Source organism: Acipenser ruthenus, chromosome 41 (genome assembly GCF_902713425.1).
Source record: "Acipenser ruthenus chromosome 41, fAciRut3.2 maternal haplotype, whole genome shotgun sequence".
NCBI lineage: Eukaryota > Metazoa > Chordata > Actinopteri > Acipenseriformes > Acipenseridae > Acipenser > Acipenser ruthenus.
The window spans coordinates 8,027,413-8,051,316 of record NC_081229.1 but is presented as its reverse complement, the minus strand read 5'-3'; the positions used below and the strand labels follow the sequence as shown (position 1 = coordinate 8,051,316).

The 23,904-nt window shown below is 43.3% G+C and overlaps 1 protein-coding gene across 1 annotated transcript in view; it reads right to left on the bottom strand.

Moving 5' to 3' along the window:
- LOC131709126 (zinc finger protein 664-like) overlaps positions 1-23,904 on the bottom strand; it is a 31,110-nt gene that overhangs the window by 5,924 nt on the left and 1,282 nt on the right. Inside the window, exon 2 of the mRNA XM_059011072.1 lies at positions 11,441-11,948. Within this exon, the coding sequence (XP_058867055.1) occupies positions 11,441-11,921 (481 nt within the window). The 5' untranslated portion in view covers positions 11,922-11,948. The remainder of the gene's footprint in view (positions 1-11,440; positions 11,949-23,904) is intronic.

Here is a 23,904-nt window from a genome sequence, read left to right as displayed (position 1 = left end):
TTTATCATTCCTATAATTGAATCCCAACACAGTGGGTTACAGGACTCCAGTATACAGACAGAAACACAAGCAGTTTATTTTATACAGTTACACAGACTGTAAATGCATCAGCAACCTACACTACGGACAAAAGTTTAGAAACACCGAGAATTTTAGGATTGAGACAAAAATAAATAAATAAACACTATATAATGTGACATTTCGAAATCTAACAGGAAATACTGTGATACTATTCTGGCTTCTGGTAGAATTTTGCAATATGTCGTTTCTTTGATTACATGATGCTAAATAAAAGGTCTAAATGATGTTTATATATTTTTTATTATGCCTCAATCCTACAGTTGTAGGAGATGCAAAGCTTTTGTCCATAGCTGTAGAGCCCTGTCTAATCCAGCCCCTCTACAAACCAGCATTCTAAATCGGTATGATTTTGGGGTCCCGATCAAATCCTTATTGAAATGAATGGTGTGATCCCCTCTACAATCCAGACCCTGGCTATTCTGGAATCTGTCTGCCTAAATCAATGTATATCTGACTACAGCATCGACTCATGTGATTTTTTCTTTTTTATGTTTGAAACTAGTCTGTAAAACAAAACAAATACAAATACAGTAATCTGTTGCGTATCTGACTGCAGTGGAACCAGAGTAAATACCATTATACACAGCTGTAACAATTATTGTATTGCCGTCTGCTGTTGCATTCACTGCTGAGTGGCAGGCAGGAGATCGAGACGGAGGTTGAAGTTGATACGCCCCGCAGGTGAACAGGATTTATTTACATATCAACACACTGAACAGCTCACGTGACACTACCAGCAATGGCAGCACACGGAGCACATACAACACAGTGTCCGAAAACTTTAGGAGGATCTACAATCTCTGAACTAATCTTCTCTGTTCAATAATAAATGAATGCTGCTGAAGAGATTGATCATGGCAGATAAATGGTTAGGACGGATATGTGACGGATTACTGTACAAAAGCAAGGTGTTGTGTATATGCTACCATGTCCAGCCGGAGCCATTCTGAATTGTGCAGTTGTTGAACAGCAAATACATGTCTAATCGTCCACACAGCGAGTGATTTCTTGAAAGGAAAGCTGAACAAACACTTGGTGTAACGATTCACCGGTATGGACGATATGTCGCTCCTGACTCTCTAGGTTCAGTTCAATCGATAAGGAATCATTCATACCGGTACAGATGCAATGCAGCTCATTAAGTAAACACAGTGCTAATGCAACATCGTTCACTGAACATATTGTTTGTTATGAGCTATTTCTTTATTGAAGGATAGTAGCATGTTTGCTCTGAGTTGTAAAACTGGTTATTTACACTTGTTTCAGGACGCAGTTAATAAGATTTAATAATCAATGTTTCATTAACATTAGAATTATTCATGATCATAGTTCTTCCAGTTAGCATTACTGGATTATACTGATAAGCAACTTTTTGTGCTTTATTAGTTGTATTGTGATATGTATCGTATCGAGGTACATATAGTATCGCAGCCCATATATCGAGGTACATATCGTATCGAGGTACATATCGTATCACAACCCATGTATCAAGGTACATATCGGATCACAGCCCGTGTATCGAGGTACATATCGTATCACAGCCCGTGTATCGAGGTACATATCGTATCACAGCCCGTGTATCGAGGTACATATCGTATCACAGCCCATGTATCGAGGTACATATCGTATCAGGGTACATATCGGATCACAGCCCGTGTATCGAGGTATATATCGTATCAAGGTACATATCGTATCACAGCCTATGTATCGAGGTACATATCGGATCACAGCCCGTGTATCGAGGTACATATCGTATCACAGCCCGTGTATCGAGGTACATATCGTATCACAGCCCGTGTATCGAGGTACATATCGTATCACAGCCCATGTATCGAGGTACATATCGTATCAGGGTACATATCGGATCACAGCCCGTGTATCGAGGTATATATCGTATCAAGGTACATATCGTATCACAGCCTATGTATCGAGGTACATATCGGATCACAGCCCGTGTATCGAGGTACATATCGTATCACAGCCCGTGTATCGAGGTACATATCGTATCAGGGTACATATCGTATCACAGCCCATGTATCGAGGTATATATCGTATCAAGGTACATATCGTATCACAGCCTATGTATCGAGGTACATATCGGATCACAGCCCGTGTATCGAGGTACATATCGTATCAGGGTACATATCGTATCACAGCCCGTGTATCGAGGTACATATCGTATCGAGGTACATATCGGATCACAGCCCGTGTATCGAGGTACATATCGTATCACAGCCCGTGTATCGAGGTACATATCGTATCAAGGTACATATCGTATCACAGCCTATGTATCGAGGTACATATCGGATCACAGCCCGTGTATCGAGGTACCTATCGTATCAAGGTACATATCGTATCACAGCCTATGTATCGAGGTACATATCGTATCACAGCCCGTGTATCGAGGTACATATCGTATCAAGGTACATATCGGATCACAGCCTGTGTATCGAGGTACATATCGTATCACAGCCCATGTATCGAGGTACATATCGTATCAAGGTACATATCGTATCACAGCCTGTGTATCGAGGTACATATCGTATCACAGCCCGTGTATCGAGGTACATATCGTATCACAGCCCGTGTATCGAGGTACATATCGGATCACAGCCCATGTATCGAGGTACATATCGTATCACAGCAAGTGTATCAAGGTACATATCATATCACAGCCCGTGTATCGAGGTACATATCGTATCGCAGCCCATGTATCGAGGTACATATCATATCGAGGTACATATCGTATCAAGGTACATATCGTATCACAGCCTGTGTATCGAGGTACATATCGTATCACAGCCCGTGTATCGAGGTACATATCGTATCACAGCCCGTGTATCGAGGTACATATCGGATCACAGCCCATGTATCGAGGTACATATCGTATCACAGCAAGTGTATCAAGGTACATATCATATCACAGCCCGTGTATCGAGGTACATATCGGATCACAGCCCATGTATCGAGGTACATATCGTATCACAGCCCGTGTATCGAGGTACATATCATATCACAGCCTGTGTATCGAGGTACATATCGTATCACAGCCCGTGTATCGAGGTACATATCGGATCACAGCCCGTGTATCGAGGTACATATCGTATCAAGGTACATATCGTATCACAGCCTATGTATCGAGGTACATATCGGATCACAGCCCGTGTATCGAGGTACCTATCGTATCAAGGTACATATCGTATCACAGCCTATGTATCGAGGTACATATCGTATCACAGCCCGTGTATCGAGGTACATATCGTATCAAGGTACATATCGGATCACAGCCTGTGTATCGAGGTACATATCGTATCACAGCCCATGTATCGAGGTACATATCGTATCAAGGTACATATCGTATCACAGCCTGTGTATCGAGGTACATATCGTATCACAGCCCGTGTATCGAGGTACATATCGTATCACAGCCCGTGTATCGAGGTACATATCGGATCACAGCCCATGTATCGAGGTACATATCGTATCACAGCAAGTGTATCAAGGTACATATCATATCACAGCCCGTGTATCGAGGTACATATCGTATCGCAGCCCATGTATCGAGGTACATATCATATCGAGGTACATATCGTATCAAGGTACATATCGTATCACAGCCTGTGTATCGAGGTACATATCGTATCACAGCCCGTGTATCGAGGTACATATCGTATCACAGCCCGTGTATCGAGGTACATATCGGATCACAGCCCATGTATCGAGGTACATATCGTATCACAGCAAGTGTATCAAGGTACATATCATATCACAGCCCGTGTATCGAGGTACATATCGGATCACAGCCCATGTATCGAGGTACATATCGTATCACAGCCCGTGTATCGAGGTACATATCATATCACAGCCTGTGTATCGAGGTACATATCGTATCACAGCCCGTGTATCGAGGTACATATCGGATCACAGCCCATGTATCGAGGTAAATATCGGATCACAGCCCGTTTATCGAGGTACATATCGTATCGCAGCCTGTGTATCGAGGTACATATCGGATCACAGCCCATGTATCGAGGTATATATCGTATCGAGGTAAATATCGTATCGCAGCCTGTGTATCGAGGTACATATTGTATCGAGGTACATATCGTATCACAGCCCGTGTATCGAGGTACATATCGTATCAAGGTACATATCGCATCACAGCCCGTGTATCGAGGTACATATCGTATCACAGCCCGTGTATCGAGGTACATATCGTATCAAGGTACATATCGCATCACAGCCCGTGTATCGAGGTACATATCGTATCACAGCCTGTGTATCGAGGTACATATCGTATCACAGCCCGTGTATCAAGGTACATATCGTATCACAGCCCGTGTATCGAGGTACATATCGTATCACAGCCCGTGTATCGAGGTACATATCGGATGGCAGCCCATGTATCGAGGTATATATCGTATCGAGGTAAATATCGTATCGCAGCCCGTGTATCGAGGTACATATCGGATCACAGCCCGTGTATCGAGGTACATATCGTATCACAGCCTGTGTATCGAGGTACATATCGTATCACAGCCCGTGTATCGAGGTACATATCGGATCACAGCCCGTGTATCGAGGTACATATCGTATCACAGCCTGTGTATCGAGGTACATATCGTATCACAGCCCATGTATCGAGGTACATATCGTATCGCAGCCCATGTATCGAGGTACATATCATATCGAGGTACATATCGTATCACAGCCTATGTATCGAGGTACATATCGGATCACAGCCCGTGTATCGAGGTACATATCGTATCAGGGTACATATCGTATCACAGCCTATGTATCGAGGTACATATCGGATCACAGCCCGTGTATCGAGGTACATATCGTATCACAGCCCGTGTATCGAGGTACATATCGTATCACAGCCCGTGTATCGAGGTACATATCGTATCGCAGCCCATGTATCGAGGTACATATCATATCGAGGTACATATCGTATCAAGGTAAATATCGGATCACAGCCCGTGTATCGAGGTACATATCGTATCACAGCCTGTGTATCGAGGTACATATCGTATCACAGCCCGTGTATCGAGGTACATATCGTATCACAGCCCATGTATCGAGGTACATATCGTATCACAGCCCATGTATCGAGGTACATATCGTATCAGGGTACATATCGGATCACAGCCCGTGTATCGAGGTACATATCGTATCACAGCCCGTGTATCGAGGTACATATCGGATCACAGCCCATGTACCAAGGTACATATCGTATCAGGGTACATATCGTATCACAGCCCATGTATCGAGGTACATATCGTATCAAGGTACATATCGTATCACAGCCTATGTATCGAGGTACATATCGGATCACAGCCCGTGTATCGAGGTACATATCGTATCAGGGTACATATCGTATCACAGCCCATGTATCGAGGTATATATCGTATCAAGGTACATATCGTATCACAGCCTATGTATCGAGGTACATATCGGATCACAGCCCGTGTATCGAGGTACATATCGTATCACAGCCCGTGTATCGAGGTACATATCGTATCAAGGTACATATCGTATCACAGCCTATGTATTGAGGTACATATCGGATCACAGCCCGTGTATCGAGGTACCTATCGTATCAAGGTACATATCGTATCACAGCCCATGTATCGAGGTACATATCGTATCACAGCCCATGTATCGAGGTACATATCGTATCAAGGTACATATCGTATCACAGCCTATGTATCGAGGTACATATCGGATCACAGCCCGTGTATCGAGGTACCTATCGTATCAAGGTACATATCGTATCACAGCCTATGTATCGAGGTACATATCGTATCACAGCCCATGTATCGAGGTACATATCGTATCAAGGTACATATCGGATCACAGCCCGTGTATCGAGGTACATATCGGATCACAGCCCGTGTATCGAGGTACATATCGTATCACAGCCCGTGTATCGAGGTACATATCGGATCACAGCCCATGTATCGAGGTACATATCGTATCACAGCCCGTGTATCGAGGTACATATCGGATCACAGCCCGTGTATCGAGGTACATATCGTATCAGGGTACATATCGTATCACAGCCCATGTATCGAGGTATATATCGTATCAAGGTACATATCGTATCACAGCCTATGTATCGAGGTACATATCGGATCACAGCCCGTGTATCAAGGTACATATCGTATCACAGCCTGTTTTATCGAGGTACATATCGTATCACAGCCCGTGTATCGAGGTACATATCGTATCACAGCCCGTGTATCGAGGTACATATCGGATCACAGCCCATGTATCGAGGTACATATCGTATCACAGCCCGTGTATCAAGGTACATATCGTATCACAGCCCATGTATCGAGGTACATATCGTATCACAGCCCGTGTATCGAGGTACATATCGTATCAAGGTACATATCGTATCACAGCACGTGTATCGAGGTACATATCGTATCACAGCCCGTGTATCGAGGTACATATCGGATCACAGCCCATGTATCGAGGTACATATCGTATCACAGCCCGTGTATCGAGGTACATATCGTATCGCAGCCCATGTATCGAGGTACATATCGTATCGAGGTACATATCGTATCACAGCCCGTGTATCGAGGTACATATCGGATCACAGCCCATGTATCAAGGTACATATAGTATCGCAGCCCATGTATCGAGGTACATATCGTATCGCAGCCCATGTATCGAGGTACATATCGTATCGCAGCCCGTGTATCGAGGTGCATATCGTATCACAGCCCGTGTATCGAGGTACATATCGTATCACAGCCCGTGTATCGAGGTACATATCGTATCACAGCCCGTGTATCGAGGTACATATCGGATCACAGCCCATGTATCGAGGTATATATCGTATCGAGGTAAATATCGTATCGCAGCCTGTGTATCGAGGTACATATTGTATCGAGGTACATATCGTATTACAGCCCGTGTATCAAGGTAAATATCGTATCACAGCCCGTGTATCGAGGTACATATCGTATCAAGGTACATATCGCATCACAGCCCGTGTATCGAGGTACATATCGTATCACAGCCCGTGTATCGAGGTACATATCGTATCAAGGTACATATCGCATCACAGCCCGTGTATCGAGGTACATATCGTATCACAGCCCGTGTATCGAGGTACATATCGTATCACAGCCCGTGTATCGAGGTACATATCGTATCACAGCCTGTGTATCGAGGTACATATCGGATGGCAGCCCATGTATCGAGGTACATATCGTATCAAGGTACATATCGGATCACAGCCCATGTATCGAGGTACATATCGGATCACAGCCCGTGTATCGAGGTACATATCGTATCAGGGTACATATCGTATCACAGCCCATGTATCGAGGTATATATCGTATCAAGGTACATATCGTATCACAGCCTATGTATCGAGGTACATATCGGATCACAGCCCGTGTATCGAGGTACATATCGTATCACAGCCCGTGTATCGAGGTACATATCGTATCAAGGTACATATCGTATCACAGCCTATGTATCGAGGTACATATCGGATCACAGCCCGTGTATCGAGGTACCTATCGTATCAAGGTACATATCGTATCACAGCCCATGTATCGAGGTACATATCGTATCACAGCCCATGTATCGAGGTACATATCGTATCAAGGTACATATCGTATCACAGCCTATGTATCGAGGTACATATCGGATCACAGCCCGTGTATCGAGGTACATATCGTATCAAGGTACATATCGGATCACAGCCTGTGTATCGAGGTACATATCGTATCACAGCCCGTGTATCGAGGTACATATCGTATCAAGGTACATATCGGATCACAGCCTGTGTATCGAGGTACATATCGTATCACAGCCCATGTATCGAGGTACATATCGTATCAAGGTACATATCGTATCACAGCCTGTGTATCGAGGTACATATCGTATCACAGCCCGTGTATCGAGGTACATATCGTATCACAGCCCGTGTATCGAGGTACATATCGGATCACAGCCCATGTATCGAGGTACATATCGTATCACAGCCCGTGTATCAAGGTACATATCGTATCACAGCCCATGTATCGAGGTACATATCGTATCACAGCCCGTGTATCGAGGTACATATCGTATCAAGGTACATATCGTATCACAGCCCGTGTATCGAGGTACATATCGTATCACAGCCCGTGTATCGAGGTACATATCGGATCACAGCCCATGTATCGAGGTACATATCGTATCACAGCCCGTGTATCGAGGTACATATCGTATCACAGCCCGTGTATCGAGGTACATATCGGATCACAGCCCATGTATCGAGGTACATATCGTATCACAGCCCGTGTATCGAGGTACATATCGTATCGCAGCCCATGTATCGAGGTACATATCGTATCGCAGCCCATGTATCGAGGTACATATCGTATCGCAGCCCGTGTATCGAGGTACATATCGTATCACAGCCCGTGTATCGAGGTACATATCGTATCACAGCCCGTGTATCGAGGTACATATCGTATCACAGCCCGTGTATCGAGGTACATATCGGATCACAGCCCATGTATCAAGGTACATATCGGATCACAGCCCATGTATCGAGGTATATATCGTATCGAGGTAAATATCGTATCGCAGCCTGTGTATCGAGGTACATATTGTATCGAGGTACATATCGTATTACAGCCCGTGTATCAAGGTAAATATCGTATCACAGCCCGTGTATCGAGGTACATATCGTATCAAGGTACATATCGCATCACAGCCCGTGTATCGAGGTACATATCGTATCACAGCCAGTGTATCGAGGTACATATCGCATCAAGGTACATATCGCATCACAGCCCGTGTATCGAGGTACATATCGTATCACAGCCCGTGTATCGAGGTACATATCGTATCACAGCCAGTGTATCGAGGTACATATCGTATCAAGGTACATATCGCATCACAGCCCGTGTATCGAGGTACATATCGTATCACAGCCAGTGTATCGAGGTACATATCGTATCAAGGTACATATCGGATCACAGCCCATGTATCGAGGTACATATCGGATCACAGCCCGTGTATCGAGGTACATATCGTATCACAGCCCGTGTATCGAGGTACATATCGTATCACAGCCCATGTATCGAGGTACATATCGTATCAGGGTACATATCGGATCACAGCCCGTGTATCGAGGTATATATCGTATCAAGGTACATATCGTATCACAGCCTATGTATCGAGGTACATATCGTATCACAGCCCGTGTATCGAGGTACATATCGTATCAAGGTACATATCGTATCACAGCCCATGTATCGAGGTACATATCGTATCAAGGTACATATCGGATCACAGCCCGTGTATCGAGGTACCTATCGTATCAAGGTACATATCGTATCACAGCCTATGTATCGAGGTACATATCGTATCACAGCCCATGTATCGAGGTACATATCGTATCAAGGTACATATCGGATCACAGCCTGTGTATCGAGGTACATATCGTATCACAGCCCATGTATCGAGGTACATATCGTATCAAGGTACATATCGTATCACAGCCTGTGTATCGAGGTACATATCGTATCACAGCCCGTGTATCGAGGTACATATCGTATCACAGCCCGTGTATCGAGGTACATATCGGATCACAGCCCATGTATCGAGGTATATATCGTATCGAGGTAAATATCGTATCGCAGCCTGTGTATCGAGGTACATATCGTATCGAGGTACATATCGTATCGCAGCCTGTGTATCGAGGTACATATTGTATCGAGGTACATATCGTATCACAGCCCGTGTATCAAGGTACATATCGTATCACAGCCCGTGTATCGAGGTACATATCGTATCGAGGTACATATCGTATCAAGGTAAATATCGGATCACAGCCCGTGTATCGAGGTACATATCGTATCACAGCCCGTGTATCGAGGTACATATCGGATCACAGCCCATGTATCAAGGTACATATCGTATCACAGCCCGTGTATCGAGGTACATATCGGATCGCAGCCCATGTATCGAGGTAAATATCGGATCACAGCCCGTGTATCGAGGTACATATCGCATCACAGCCTGTGTATCGAGGTACATATCGTATCACAGCCTGTGTATCGAGGTACATATCGTATCACAGCCCGTGTATCGAGGTACATATCGTATCACAGCCCGTGTATCGAGGTACATATCGTATCACAGCCTGTGTATCGAGGTACATATCGGATGGCAGCCCATGTATCGAGGTATATATCGTATCAAGGTACATATCGGATCACAGCCCGTGTATCGAGGTACATATCGTATCGCAGCCCGTGTATCGAGGTAAATATCGGATCACAGCCCGTGTATCGAGGTACATATCGTATCACAGCCTGTGTATCGAGGTACATATCGTATCACAGCCCGTGTATCGAGGTAAATATCGTAACACAGCCCGTGTATCGAGGTACATATCGTATCACAGCCCGTGTATCGAGGTACATATTGTATCGAGGTACATATCGTATCACAGCCCATGTATCGAGGTACATATCGTATCAAGGTACATATCGGATCACAGCCCGTGTATCGAGGTACATATCGGATCACAGCCCGTGTATCGAGGTACATATCGTATCACAGCCCGTGTATCGAGGTACATATCGTATCACAGCCCGTGTATCGAGGTACATATCGTATCACAGCCCGTGTATCGAGGTACATATCGTATCACAGCCCATGTATCGAGGTACATATCGTATCGAGGTACATATCGTATCACAGCCCGTGTATCGAGGTACATATCGGATCACAGCCCGTGTATCGAGGTACATATCGTATCACAGCCCGTGTATCGAGGTACATATCGTATCAAGGTACATATCGGATCACAGCCCGTGTATCGAGGTACATATCGTATCGAGGTACATATCGTATCACAGGCCATGTATCGAGGTACATATCATATCGTCATCAAGCTTAAGGTGCACACCCCTAACAAACACTAACTCAAAAGAGCTAACACTGTGAAACCCTGAATGCCGCAGAAAGCACCTGAATCCTCATGCAGGTACAGAACAAGCACATGAAGGTCTTTCTATGGGAATGGGTTAAACAGGCTTGTGATAATAACAGGTGAAGAGTTTGCTGAAGCATTATTGTGTTTATTACACTGTGTATTTACAGTAATACTGTTGTTTAGTGTTCAAATAGTTTAGTCATTTTACCTTTAGGTCAGTATTCAATGTTTTACATTAACTCTCTAATCCGGCACCACTTTCCAGTCCCAAGCGATGACGGATTGGACAGGTTTTAAAGTAAAGTAATCTAACCAATATGCTCCCTCCCTCTCAACCACACTGTGGATTTCACGCAATCTAGAATGACAATGTCATAGCTACTGGGAGTCACTCACCTGCTAGACTGCATTCTGAATGGGAGCACCCATCTTCCTTTCCACCTCCTTGCGTGCTGTTGGGAGAGCCTTCCTCTCCAGCGCCTTGCTCTCTCACGCAGATTCTCTCCAGCACCACGCTACACTCCCGCAGGCGTACAGGCTCCAGCTCAGGGATGTTTGGTTTGAAGTCCTCAGATTCTTCCTTCCCTGGTTCCATGTGCTCAAACTCTACTTCAGGGGGCTCCTGTTTAATACGGACAGTTTCCAGCACCTCTTCTTGTTTAACAGGAAGGGGTTCTTCTGTCTGGGGGATCTCCAGGTCATTGTGCTCAGCTTTAATCTCACAGACCTCTGGCTGACTGCTGTCACATTGCATCTCACAGAGCTCCTGTTTAATGGGGAGGGAAGTCAGCCCAGAGAACTCCACTCTAATGGGGATAAGTTCAAGTTCAGGGAGCTCCTCTTTAATCTGGACAGATTCCATCTTCACACTGTCCATGGCAGCACACGGGATTCTGTTTAGTAGCTGTCAAAATAATAAAATCATTGATTTATTTAAATACAGTGTTATGAGGGGCATTCAAGGGACAAATGCAATCTGGCCTTAATAGCAGGAGTGGCTTTACTATTGAAGGCACACAGAATGTCTTGTAGTAAGTTCATAATACCACAGGATTGTCTCTGTTGAAAAAGTTTACTCAATGTATTTAGCCATTCTATATACAGTCTTCCTGCTGTAGGCTTGGTCTGGTACCTTGTGAGCATGGCAGACTGAACATATTTTTGGAGCAGGTGAAAATATGGACCTTTGTTAATGGATTTAGCATTGCAACTCCTCCCTATACTAGATGAATGGGTTTTTTCTGGGATTTTTGATCGAACATCCAGGAATATTTAAGACAAGTTGTATTTGTTTGTTCATTGGATCTGCTATTTGCAAGGGCTTTCGAGTTACATTTTAAACAGGCTGGCCAGGCTTTGTGTGTAATGATTTAATGTAGTAAAGCTTGTGTTCATTAGTTCAATTAGAATAGATTGACATTTATCTAGTAAGACTTGCATAAGATACAATTAACTCTACCTGAAAGCAAATGTCACTCAGTACTTAACCTATTATTTAACTGTGTGTTACATTAGCATTTAGAAATAGGACTGGCAGGGTGACTATATTACTCCATGGTCATCGGGACACCGAGACAGGACAGGATTTTAAAGATACCCTTAAACTAAGAGATTAACGTGGAAATTAAGCATTACACCTTAATTACACTACACATCAATACTAATAATAATGAATAAAATGCTTATCAAACATATATTTTAATTAATTTAAATGATCGATTCCAGTTGTTCACTCCCTCTGATCGGTGGGAGGAATACTGAAGAGCTGATATGTACAGTGGGAGGAATAGTGAACAGCTGATATGTACAGAGGGAGGAATAGTGAACAGCTGATATGTACAGAGGGAGGAATAGTGAACAGCTGATATGTACAGAGGGAGGAATAGTGAACAGCTGATATGTATTACTTGTTTGATTCCCACAGTAATTAAGCAACAATATTCATCTTAGCAATTTGTCCCGGTGACCATGAAGCCATATGTTCACCTTAACTTGTGGTCATTTATGTGGCGCATATGTAGAATAATATTGTCTGGCATTAGGTTTGAATACCAAATACTTAACGCTTGAGGACTAAATTACTCAAAATTCCCATCCCTAATATATACACAATCAACTCTCATTAATATGAATGTCAAGGGACCAGCAAAAAAATGGGTCTCATCAGTAATTATTTTTTATCAGGAGTCCAGGCCAGACTGTGAGTTTTTACTGAAGTTACAGGAAGACTGAACTTTCAAATTACAGTACAATGAAAAGCATATAAAATGTAAATGCTGTGCATTTTTTTGAAAATACGGTTGTGAGTATGCATTGCAAATTTGAACTGCAGTTGAAATGTGCACGTCCCAGCTGCTGTGCTCATTCCTCAGGGTGTGTCTCATAGTGATCCCAGATTCAGGCACATTCTGATCACAGGCATTTTTAAAGCACAGAAGCAAGGCGTCCTCAGCATCAGGTATTGAGCAAATCAGAAACGCTGACGACTTGCATCCAGTTTGCTGTTCACAGGCCTGTATTATTGTATCCCGTTATTTCAGAACGGTTTTCAAAGTGCTTGTGGGAATGTTGAAATCTGCAGCAGCATCTTTCTTTTTCTTGTACGGTGCTGCATTATCCATCGCTTTCAGCACCTCCACTTTTTTATTTATTTATTTTTTTTTTTTTAAATTTAGTCGTTGCCAATTATTTTTTATTATTTTCTCCCAATTTGGAATGGCCAATTATTTTATTACGGTCGGCTCACCGCTACCACCCCTGCGCTGACTCGGGAGGGGCGAAGATGAACACACGCTGTCCTCCGAAGCGCGTGCCGTCAAGCTGACCGCTTTTTTCCACACTGCAGACTCACCATGCAGCCACCCAAGAGCTACAGCGTCGGAGGACAACGCAGCTCTCGGGCAGCTACAGGCTAGCCTGCAGGTGCCCGGCCAGACTACAGTGGTCGCTGGTGCGCGGTGAGCCGAGGATACTCTGACCGACCTAACCCTCCCTCCCCCCGGGCGACGCTCGGCCAATTGCGCGCCGCCACTTGGAAGCTCCCGTCCTCGATCGGCAAAAGACTAGCCTGGATTCAAACTCGCGACTTGCAGGCTATAGAGCGCATCCTGCACTCACGTGGAGCGCCTTTACTGGATGCGCCACATGGGAGCCCCCAGCACCTCCACTTTTGTCTGCACAGATAATGCATGTTTTTTGCTCTGGTCACTAATTTCAATGTTTCCTGGAAATGGCAAAAAACACATTGCAACTGCAGTTTAACACCAGACTGTAATAATCATTGTAACTGCAGTGTAACACCACACTGTAATAATCATTGTAACTGCAGCGTAACACCAGACTGTAATAATCATTGTAACTGCAGTGTAACACCAGACTGTAATAATCATTGTAACTGCAGTGTAACACCAGAGTGTAATAATCATTGTAACTGCAGTGTAACACCAGAGTGTAATAAAGGAAGTTGTCTCATGCCATCTAACAGCAGATGATGAGCGCCCGCTATCCCCTTCTATAACATCAGACACATCCCCATTTTCCAGGACTCTGAATACATTGTATTATGTTTCTTTCTCTTGTTTTCCTTTTCCCTCCTTCAATACGCTGTGTATTAATTTATTATCCATCTCTAAGCATTCAACTGATTTATTAACACCTCTTTGTTTGAATTTACTACATTCCAAAATATAATGTTGTACAGTTTCCAACCTTTGACAATCTCCACATGATCCATCTACGTGTTTCCCTATTCTAAACAGATGCTGCCTCAATGCTGTATATCCAATTCTCAATCTCTTCATTATAGTTTCTTCCACTCTGTTCAATTCCCCTCTAGATGTTTCACTCCCTAATCTATCCTTTGACTGTCTATCATAATAAAACCTTCCCTTAGGATTGTCTTCCCATTGGTTTTGCCATAATTCCATGACTTTTTGTTTAGTTATTGCATTTATTTCTGCCATTCCCACCCCCACACAGCAGCCAAAGGAACCAGACAACACAAGCAACCGCAGACTGCCGTGATCAGGTAAGACACAGAACATGCAACTCTTTCCAGGTGACACAAGAGACACCCACCCTCATGGTCCACCGGCGCTGTAGCAATGGATATACATGAACACTTCAACACATACACACCCACTTCAGGCTGCAGAACCGTTTCAACTTTAATAGTGGGTGTGAATGGCGAGTTAGGGTTAAAAACCCTATATATTATTGTGAATGATCTGTTCGGTATTTAACGTGGTAGCCAACTGGCAGTATGAGAGGCGACACACGGAGGCAGAAAGGAAGGATGAAGAAGAGGCAGTTTTATTATTGCTTGTTTTAAAGTTCACACAGACCAACCAAAACGTTTATGAAAATAATAAAACAAAAGAAAACCTGCACACTAAGCTCACTCCTTCAAGCCTCTCTAAACCTGCACGAGCTTGTCTCGTTTGCAAGTGGAAATTGTTTAAATCCAGATCAGGCTCCTTTGAGTGGCTGCTGAGTGCAGACCCAGCGTTGGATCAGTAGGCTCCACTAGGTAAGTAAAGCATACAATATAATTGTAATCCTTTTGCAGGTAAGCAGTTGGTATCTCTCTCTGCGCCCGATGAGATTGCAAACCCGTGTGGCCCACACAGGAACAACAGGTAAGTAAGGTTGGTTTGGTTATAGTCCTTTGGATTAATGTAAAACCCCTTTCTTTCAGGTGTGCTGGCGCCCTCTGCTGGTGAGCACTGTGTCTGGCAGTCAGCACTTTGCAGCCTCCTGGTTCAAATTCCACAACAAAACAATAAACTTTAACACAGTCTGTGTCGCGGTTGCTTGTTTGTGTTTCTTTATTATGGCACACAGTTCATTAAAAAAAGTGTCTGGGTCCATAAATTCCTTTCAAACACTCAGTCCACTCACTGTAGGCTGTAATGCTTCCATAAGAACATAAGAACATAAGAACATAAGAAAGTTTACAAACGAGAGGAGGCCCCATTCAGCCCGTCTTGCTCGTTTGGTTGTTAGTAGCTTATTGATCCCAGAATCTCATCAAGCAGCTTCTTGAAGGATCCCAGGGTGTCAGCTTCAACAACATTACTGGGGAGTTGGTTCCAGACCCTCACAATTCTCTGTGTAAATCGTATTTTCTGTTCTGAATGCCCCTTTATCTAATCTCCATTTGTGACCCCTGGTCCTTGTTTCTTTTTTCAGGTCAAAGAAGTCCCCTGGGTTGACATTGTCTATACCTTTTAGGATTTTGAATGTTTGAATCAGATCGCATCGTAGTCTTCTTTGTTCAAGACTGAATAGATTCAATTCTTTTAGCCTGTCTGCATTGCGTGCACACAGTGCATGCACACAGTTTGCACTGGTAAAACTAGTGTTCAGTTTGGCATTTTTACCTTTACAGCTGGGGCAAGCAGAGTAAGAGCTGTACACAGCAGGTAGGTGAACAGGTGAGTAAAAACAGTCTCAATAACACCGTGGCTTTCTTTATAAAAACAGGTGCACACAGAACGCTGCTTTAAAAACAGAGCACAATTGAATACCGCCAGCTCGCGGTTTGAATTACTCACTGTAGAGATCTCTGTTTGGAGAATGCATCAGTTAGGCTTCAATCCAGGCTGCAGACACGTTGCAGTTTCCTCCAGCAAGACAACGACAAAACACTACTCGCTTTGCAGTCTGAAGTCCCTCCACACAGCCACCTTTGATTCTGGAATCTGAAGTTCTTCTCTGGTCGCCTTTTTCAATCTCTTTGTCTCCGTGTTTCTATACACAGAAAGCACGGCTGTTCTTGACTCTGCTCCGCTATTACACACACACACACACACACACACACACAGAGGTATAATAGTTGCTGTTTTACAATGCACTTATCTGCAATGGTGTAAAACCGACCACACCGCTTGGCAGCACAGACACGCTGCTGTACAGCACAGAGTACCTCCCTCCTCGCTCTATGCTTGCTTTTAAACCCCCTTGAATTCCCTGGGGCAGGTCACCTGACTTTTGACCATTGGAATCATGGGAAATTAAGTTTCTTTAACACACAGTACTACTACCGAGATAAACGTCATTCTTGTTTTGAGCTCAGAAGCAAGATATCAGAATCCCCACTTTTCTGATGCCTTACTCGTATGTGGATGTGCACACGCATGTACGTGTGTGCATGTGTGTATGTGTGTGTGTGTATAGTTTTTGTTCAATGTAAGCACAATAAACTGTGTGTATGATGTCTCATAAAAATTGTTTTATAGTGTGTTCAATTGTAAAAAGGTCCCAGTGCCCCGACATTTCCCAGATGCCCATATCTTCCTCTCCACCCTCTGACTGACATTTCCTCCCGTATCTCTACCTCTCTCGGCCATCTCCTCCTGGATGCACTCACATTATCTCAGACTCAAACTCTCCAAATCAGACCTCCTTTTCTTCCCCCCTTCCTCCCCCACCGCTGATCTCTCTATCTCTATTCCTCTTGAATCCACCAAGAACCTCAGTGTCACCCTCGACCCCTCCCTCTCCTACTCTCAGCACATCTCTACTCTGGCACGCTCCGGTCGCTTCTTCCTCAGCTACATACGCAGAATTCGCCCCTTCCTCACCGACTACTCCACACAGCTCCATGCCCTGCTACTGTCCCGCCTTGACTACTGCAACTCTTTCCTGGCTGGCCCCTCTGCCTCTGCTATCCATCCGCTCCAGCTCATCCAAAACTCTGCTGCTAGCTTGTCTTTTCCTTCCTTGTTTCTCCCACGCTACACCACTGCTCCACTCTCTACACTGACTCCCTACTGCTGCTGGCATTCAATTAAAAACTCTTGTACTCGCCAATCGCTGTCTTGACCTTTCTGCTCCCTCCTATCTCCAAACTATCATTTCTCCCTACACCCCCTGATCACCCCCCTCTGCTCCTCCACCTCTGGCAGAGTACTCCCCCCGTCCACTCCACCTCCAGAGCCTGCTCCATCTCCATCCTTGCCTCCCAGTGGTGGAATGGCCTACCCATGGATATCAGGACTGCTCAGTCCCTGACCACCTTCCAGCACCTCCTCAAGACACACCTGTTCAGACAGCATCTGTAAACCTCACAACTCTCCACTATACTGGACTATACAGAATTGTTCCAGTACTTGCATCAGTTTGTACTTGCACTGAACTGCTCCATACCTTGCTGTACTCTACTACTGCTCCTAACCAGGGTTGGCTGATTTAAATCAAGTCGATTTAAATCATTGATTTAAATCATGATTTAAATCATTTGATATATATTTTTAAATTATTTATTTAAATCATTTTTTCATGTACTACCTATTTTATATAGTTTCTCAAGGAAGACATGAAAAGCATATTTAAAAAAAAAACATTTTAGTAATACAAACATCTTAAACTCTTCCTGTCTATATACTAAAACTCTTAGGGCTGTATTCTGATCACAGTGCAAATGCGAGTGCAAGCGCTACCAGCCCCGATTCTGTGGCTCATAAATGGAGCGAAAAAAAAAAAAAATTTACTGCACTGAAATGGTATTCTGAAGACATGTCTTGCCCCGTTATAGAGCGTCTGCCCCATCATTAACATATTCACCGAAGCGATTCTGATGACTGTGCAATGGGGTCCCAAATAGACAATTGAGCTCTGTGTTAGACCCGCTGAAACCAGGTTTATTTAGTGGTGCAATCAGGAACTTTAGCAATTGAACACACTATAAAAAGCAAAGCAGTCCTAAGTGACAACTGCTTGTGTTTGGACCGACACAGTAAGAGGAAATCAAAGAAAGAAAAGAATGCCTGGGATGAGTTTCCCTGGCGTACTCCATCGCTAAATTCTTGTAGTTCACATATTGTAGTTCACATTTAGAGGCTGCCACAGTGATAAATAATTTGCTTTATGTATTAATTTAAGATTAAGATAAGCAATTTTAATTTAGTTTGGAATGTAACTATTCACAAACCACCATTTCCAACATCCTTAAATTTAGTTTGGAGGTACTGTGGAGCTACAACTACGGTACTACAAAAACAATTCCATAATTAATAAAAAAAGAGATTTAAAATCAAATAAATCAGATTTTTTTTATTTTACTCTTATAGGTAACCGTACTCACTTTTGTTTGTAATTGCTCTTATTTGAAATCATTCTCATCCATGTATCATTCTTACTATGTGTTCTTACTGGACTTTACTCATGTAAGCAGATATTTACTGTTTTAGCTGCTCTCAGTGGAACTCGCTCTTTACTGTATTCTTTATTCTGCTCTTACTTGAATTTGATCTCACTGTACGTTCATAACTGCTCTTACCTGTATTATGATATTCTGTAATGTGATATTTTATAATGCAATACTTTGTACTGTGATAACTTGTAACAATTGTAAGTCACCCTGGATAAGGGTGTCTGCAAAGAAACTGTCTTCAAAAGACTTCTGAACACGACCCAAACACAATCATCCCCTAGTCCACCTCTGCTACATCTCCAAAATATGTAAGGTGAACTTCTGAACTGATGTTATTCTTTCTTGGTACCAGAGAGTTCCTAAACACAGCATGCATGTGAATACAGTGCAAGTATATGAAAAATACATCGAAAGATGTGTTTTTTTAATATATAACACCTATCTCGGTGTAAATAAGGAGAACGTCTTTTGAAGTTAAAAGGGACATCATATATATATTATATATATATATATGTCCCTTTTAACTTCAAAAGACATTCTCCTTATTTGGTTGGCTTTGTTACATAGATGTGGTTTAACAATTAACTAAAATATATTGGATAGGGGCTGGTAGAAGGCTCATAGCAAACGTCTTAAGCAGGCAACTATATATTCAAGCATTCTCACTTAAATTCAGTCTATCAGGAACATAGCCAAAATATAAACAGTCTCATAGTAGCCATTCAGTACTTTAAACTTGACCTCTCTGTTTTTTTTCTTACAAAAATCCTGTTAAGGTAATTTCTGAACCACCTGCTTCTCTATCAAGGTCATCCATTATTGATAGAAGACTGTTTTGTAAGCACCTTCTCAGATGTATGGCATTCCATGGTCCTATGCTATGGCCCCCCTCATTTGTTCCAAGAGATATTTCTTATATGTAACAGATCACTCATTATATAAACCTTGGATTCCAAACCCCCAGACTTCACCCTCCGCCTGGTACTGTAAACAAGCAAGGGTTACCAAGGTTAATTACCTTCTCTTTGGCAAGCCTGCTGGATGCCTGACACAGACTGGTACCATTCTGCTTTGACTACCATTCTTACTTTAGGTTCATTTCTGCACTAGATTCTCTTAGTTCCAAATTCTTATAAACTTTCTGCTAATACACTTCATATTGTTCTACCTTACAGTAAAATCACAAACCAGTATTTCTTTTAATTCAATTCTAACTGTCTTTACACTATTTGGGTTATTTTCATTTCACTTGCCTTTGCTTTACTGGATTGGAATGCTAAGGAGGCTCCATGTATATGTTAGAGATCCTACCCCCTGATAAGAGAGAGAGGCCCCAGACTTCAACATGCTAGCAGGAGTTTCTATCAATGAACCGTTTACACAGACTCCATCCAATTCCACTAATAACATTGTTACTGGTTACAAAGAATATTTTAAACAATCATACAGTAGATTAATAACAAGGTACATCATATTATATTATTGTAAACTAACACAAAGAATATAGCATAATACATTTATAAGTAAGGTACTTCAACAATCTTAGATTCTCCCATTGATTTCAAGCAAGTCAGCCCTGCTCCAGCAGGATTCAACTTCTCTCTCTGGTTCAGCTCTGAGTGGTTCTGTGAAGGCCACGACAGGCCGAGATAGCCATCTTTTCACATCACAGGTATGAGGGACATCAGCCTTCACTTGATACCTGCAAGATATCTGGACACGTCTAGCAGGGATACCTTCTTCGCATTCCAGTTTACCCAATGTGCCCATCTTACAGTACGATCAGTTTCACACCCCACACATTCGACTCGTCTTACATTATCTGGATCAATATTCAGGTGCGAGAATGACACACCTTCAGGTCCATCACATTGAAAGAGCATTCGACAATGCTTACCCATATGGCTACAAGCAGGGCAGGGTTTAGGCCCTGTCATTGATAACTCACCCTTACATTTGTCACATCCACAGTTTACCAGAGACTTGCTCCTGGTTCCTTTACTCAGAGTCATTCTTTCACCAGCAACAATCGTACTGGATTGATAGCTATTTTCATGATGCATTTCATGCTGCTCACAAAGGGTAACCTTAAGAGGGATTCCCTTCATCCAGAACACAGGTGTAGGCCAGAACTCACTATTCTTCATATCACTAGATTTCCAGCATATTCCTTCATCTATATCATCAGTGGGGAAGTTCATAGTAACTGATTCTGGACCCAATGAGGATCCGCAAAAGGGTCTAAATTCTTATAGCACAGGATGTACAAACCAAAGCTGCTTGCGACAAGGAGCTGCCTCTCCCTTCACCACTACAGGACCAGGACAGGATGCTGCCGGTCCTCAGCAGCCCCTGAATATGCTGCTGAGCGGAGCACGGGGGGAAAACCGTCCGGCCGCAGCGGCCACGAGCAGGGTCAACACCAGCACCCCAGCTAGTCCTGATTCCTTCACCAGGGGGAGAAGTGGAGCGCCCGCTGCCACCTTCATGGCCAGGGGCTCCCCTTCCGCCATCACCTCCCGAGGGTCCACTGCTGACGTGCGCAACTGATTTCAGCTCAGAAAACAAGTGAACGGCCGTCTGAACGGGTGCGATGCTGTAAGAAATAATAACACCCGATACAAACTGAACACGGAGGCTTTTCTGATAAACACGGACCCTGTGCGGGGCGGTGTACACATGGCTCTGTTCCAGTTCAATGGCACAAGCTCTTATTGTTTCAACAGCCGTTTGTTCCTTTTCACTAAGCAACCCGTTGCTCATGCTTACCTTTTAAATGGTGAAGAAGTGAGAACTGTCTGTAAATATTCTGTGGTTTTCCTGTGTTTAATGTAAGCTCTGAATCAACACAGGGTTTATGAAGTCTTAAAATGAAGCTGTACATAGCTGGTGCACATCAGCCGTTTGCAATCAGCAGTCTTGTTGTTCGACCTTGTGATGCGTGGGTATAGCACTTTGCAGTCTAAGAATTTAGCAAAACTCATATCAAGTTGTTCTTAAATGTAACTACGGGGCAGCAGTGTGGAGTAGTGGTTAGGGCTCCGGACTCTTGACCGGAGGGTTGTGGGTTCAATCCCCAGTGGGGGACACTGCTGTTGTACCCTTGAGCAAGGTACTTTACCTAGATTGCTCCAGTAAAAACCCAACTGTATAAATGGGTAATTGTATGTAAAAAAAATGTGATATCTGTATAATGTGAAATAATGTATAATGTGATATCTTGTAACAATTGTAAGTCGCCCTGGATAAGGGCATCTGCTAAGAAATAAATAATAATAATAATAATAATAATACTTGTAATCTGGGTTTCTGCTGACCTTGGTGAAGCGAAGAAGAAACGTAGATGTTAACTGTTAATTTGCTTTGTCTCACATCATACTCAGGAAATAAGACCAAATGTCAAAGATCATAGACATTACATAAGCTAGCTGTATATCTGTGCTGTACTAAGTCATTTATTGGCTCAGAAACTATGAAAGCTCAGAAGAGAAATATCTACACTGATACCAGCTCAGAACACCACCAACTGAGGCTTGTGCGTCAAGATCACTGATGTATCACATTTGATTTGCTTTGTTCCTGAAATTAAACTCTTTTGATTAAAACTTAACGGAAGACGACTGACTGACTTTTTTTTTTTAGAAGAAGAAATCGAACCTTACAATGTACTGAGTTTGCCCTTAAAATTATATTAATTTGCTGCTGCCTTTCGCCACTGTACAAAGCCTTGGTGTACTTCTGGATAGTAGCCTCTCCTTTGATGCCCAAATCTCCTCTGTAGTCAAATCCTCCTTCTCCCACCTCCGAAACATCTCAAAGGTCCATCCCTACCTTTCCCTCCTGGATGCAGAGATACTCTGTCATGCATTCATCTCCTCTTGACTCGACTACTGCAACTCTCTCTATGGTGGTCTTCTATCACGCGCCATAAACCGATTGCAGCTGGTCTAAAATGCTGCTGCTAGGATGTAAAAACATGATCACATTACCCCCTGTCTTGCCCAGCTGCACTGGCTACCTGTCAAGTTCAGGATTACTTTCAAAATTCTCCTGCTTGCCTACAAGGCCCTTCATCACACAGGTCCGGAGTATCCAACCTGCTGACCCGCTATGTCCCTGCACACAAGCGGAGGTCCTCTGACTCAGGCCTGCTTGTTATACCCAAGCAAAAGTGCACCACACTGGGAGACGCTCTCTTAGCGTCATGGCCACGACTCTCTGGAACTCTCTCCCATCTGTAGTGCGTGATGCTCCCACCGTCGCTCGCTTCAAATCAACTCTCAAGACCCACTTGTTCTCTCTTGCTTTCCATGCTCTTTAAGCCTGATATCTGTTATTAGCTGTTGTCTAAATTGCTATTTCAGGTTTTTCACTCCAACTTATCATTTAATTCTGCTTGATGCACGCATCCACAATGTTTAGAATTCACATCCTAGCCTGTATTTAATGTATTTGCATTGTTTTTTACTGTCTGTATTTAATGTGTTTGCATTGTTTTTTACTGTTTGTATTTAATGTACTATGCCCTGTATTTCACTGTATTTAATGTATTATGCATTGTTCCTCACTATCTTGTAAAGCGCTTTGTGATGGTGGTCCACTATGAAAGGCGCTATATCAAATAAATATTGATTCATTGATTAAAAAGACCTTCTTCACAATCCAGCAAATATGTGAAAAAACCACAGCATTGGCAGCGTACCAT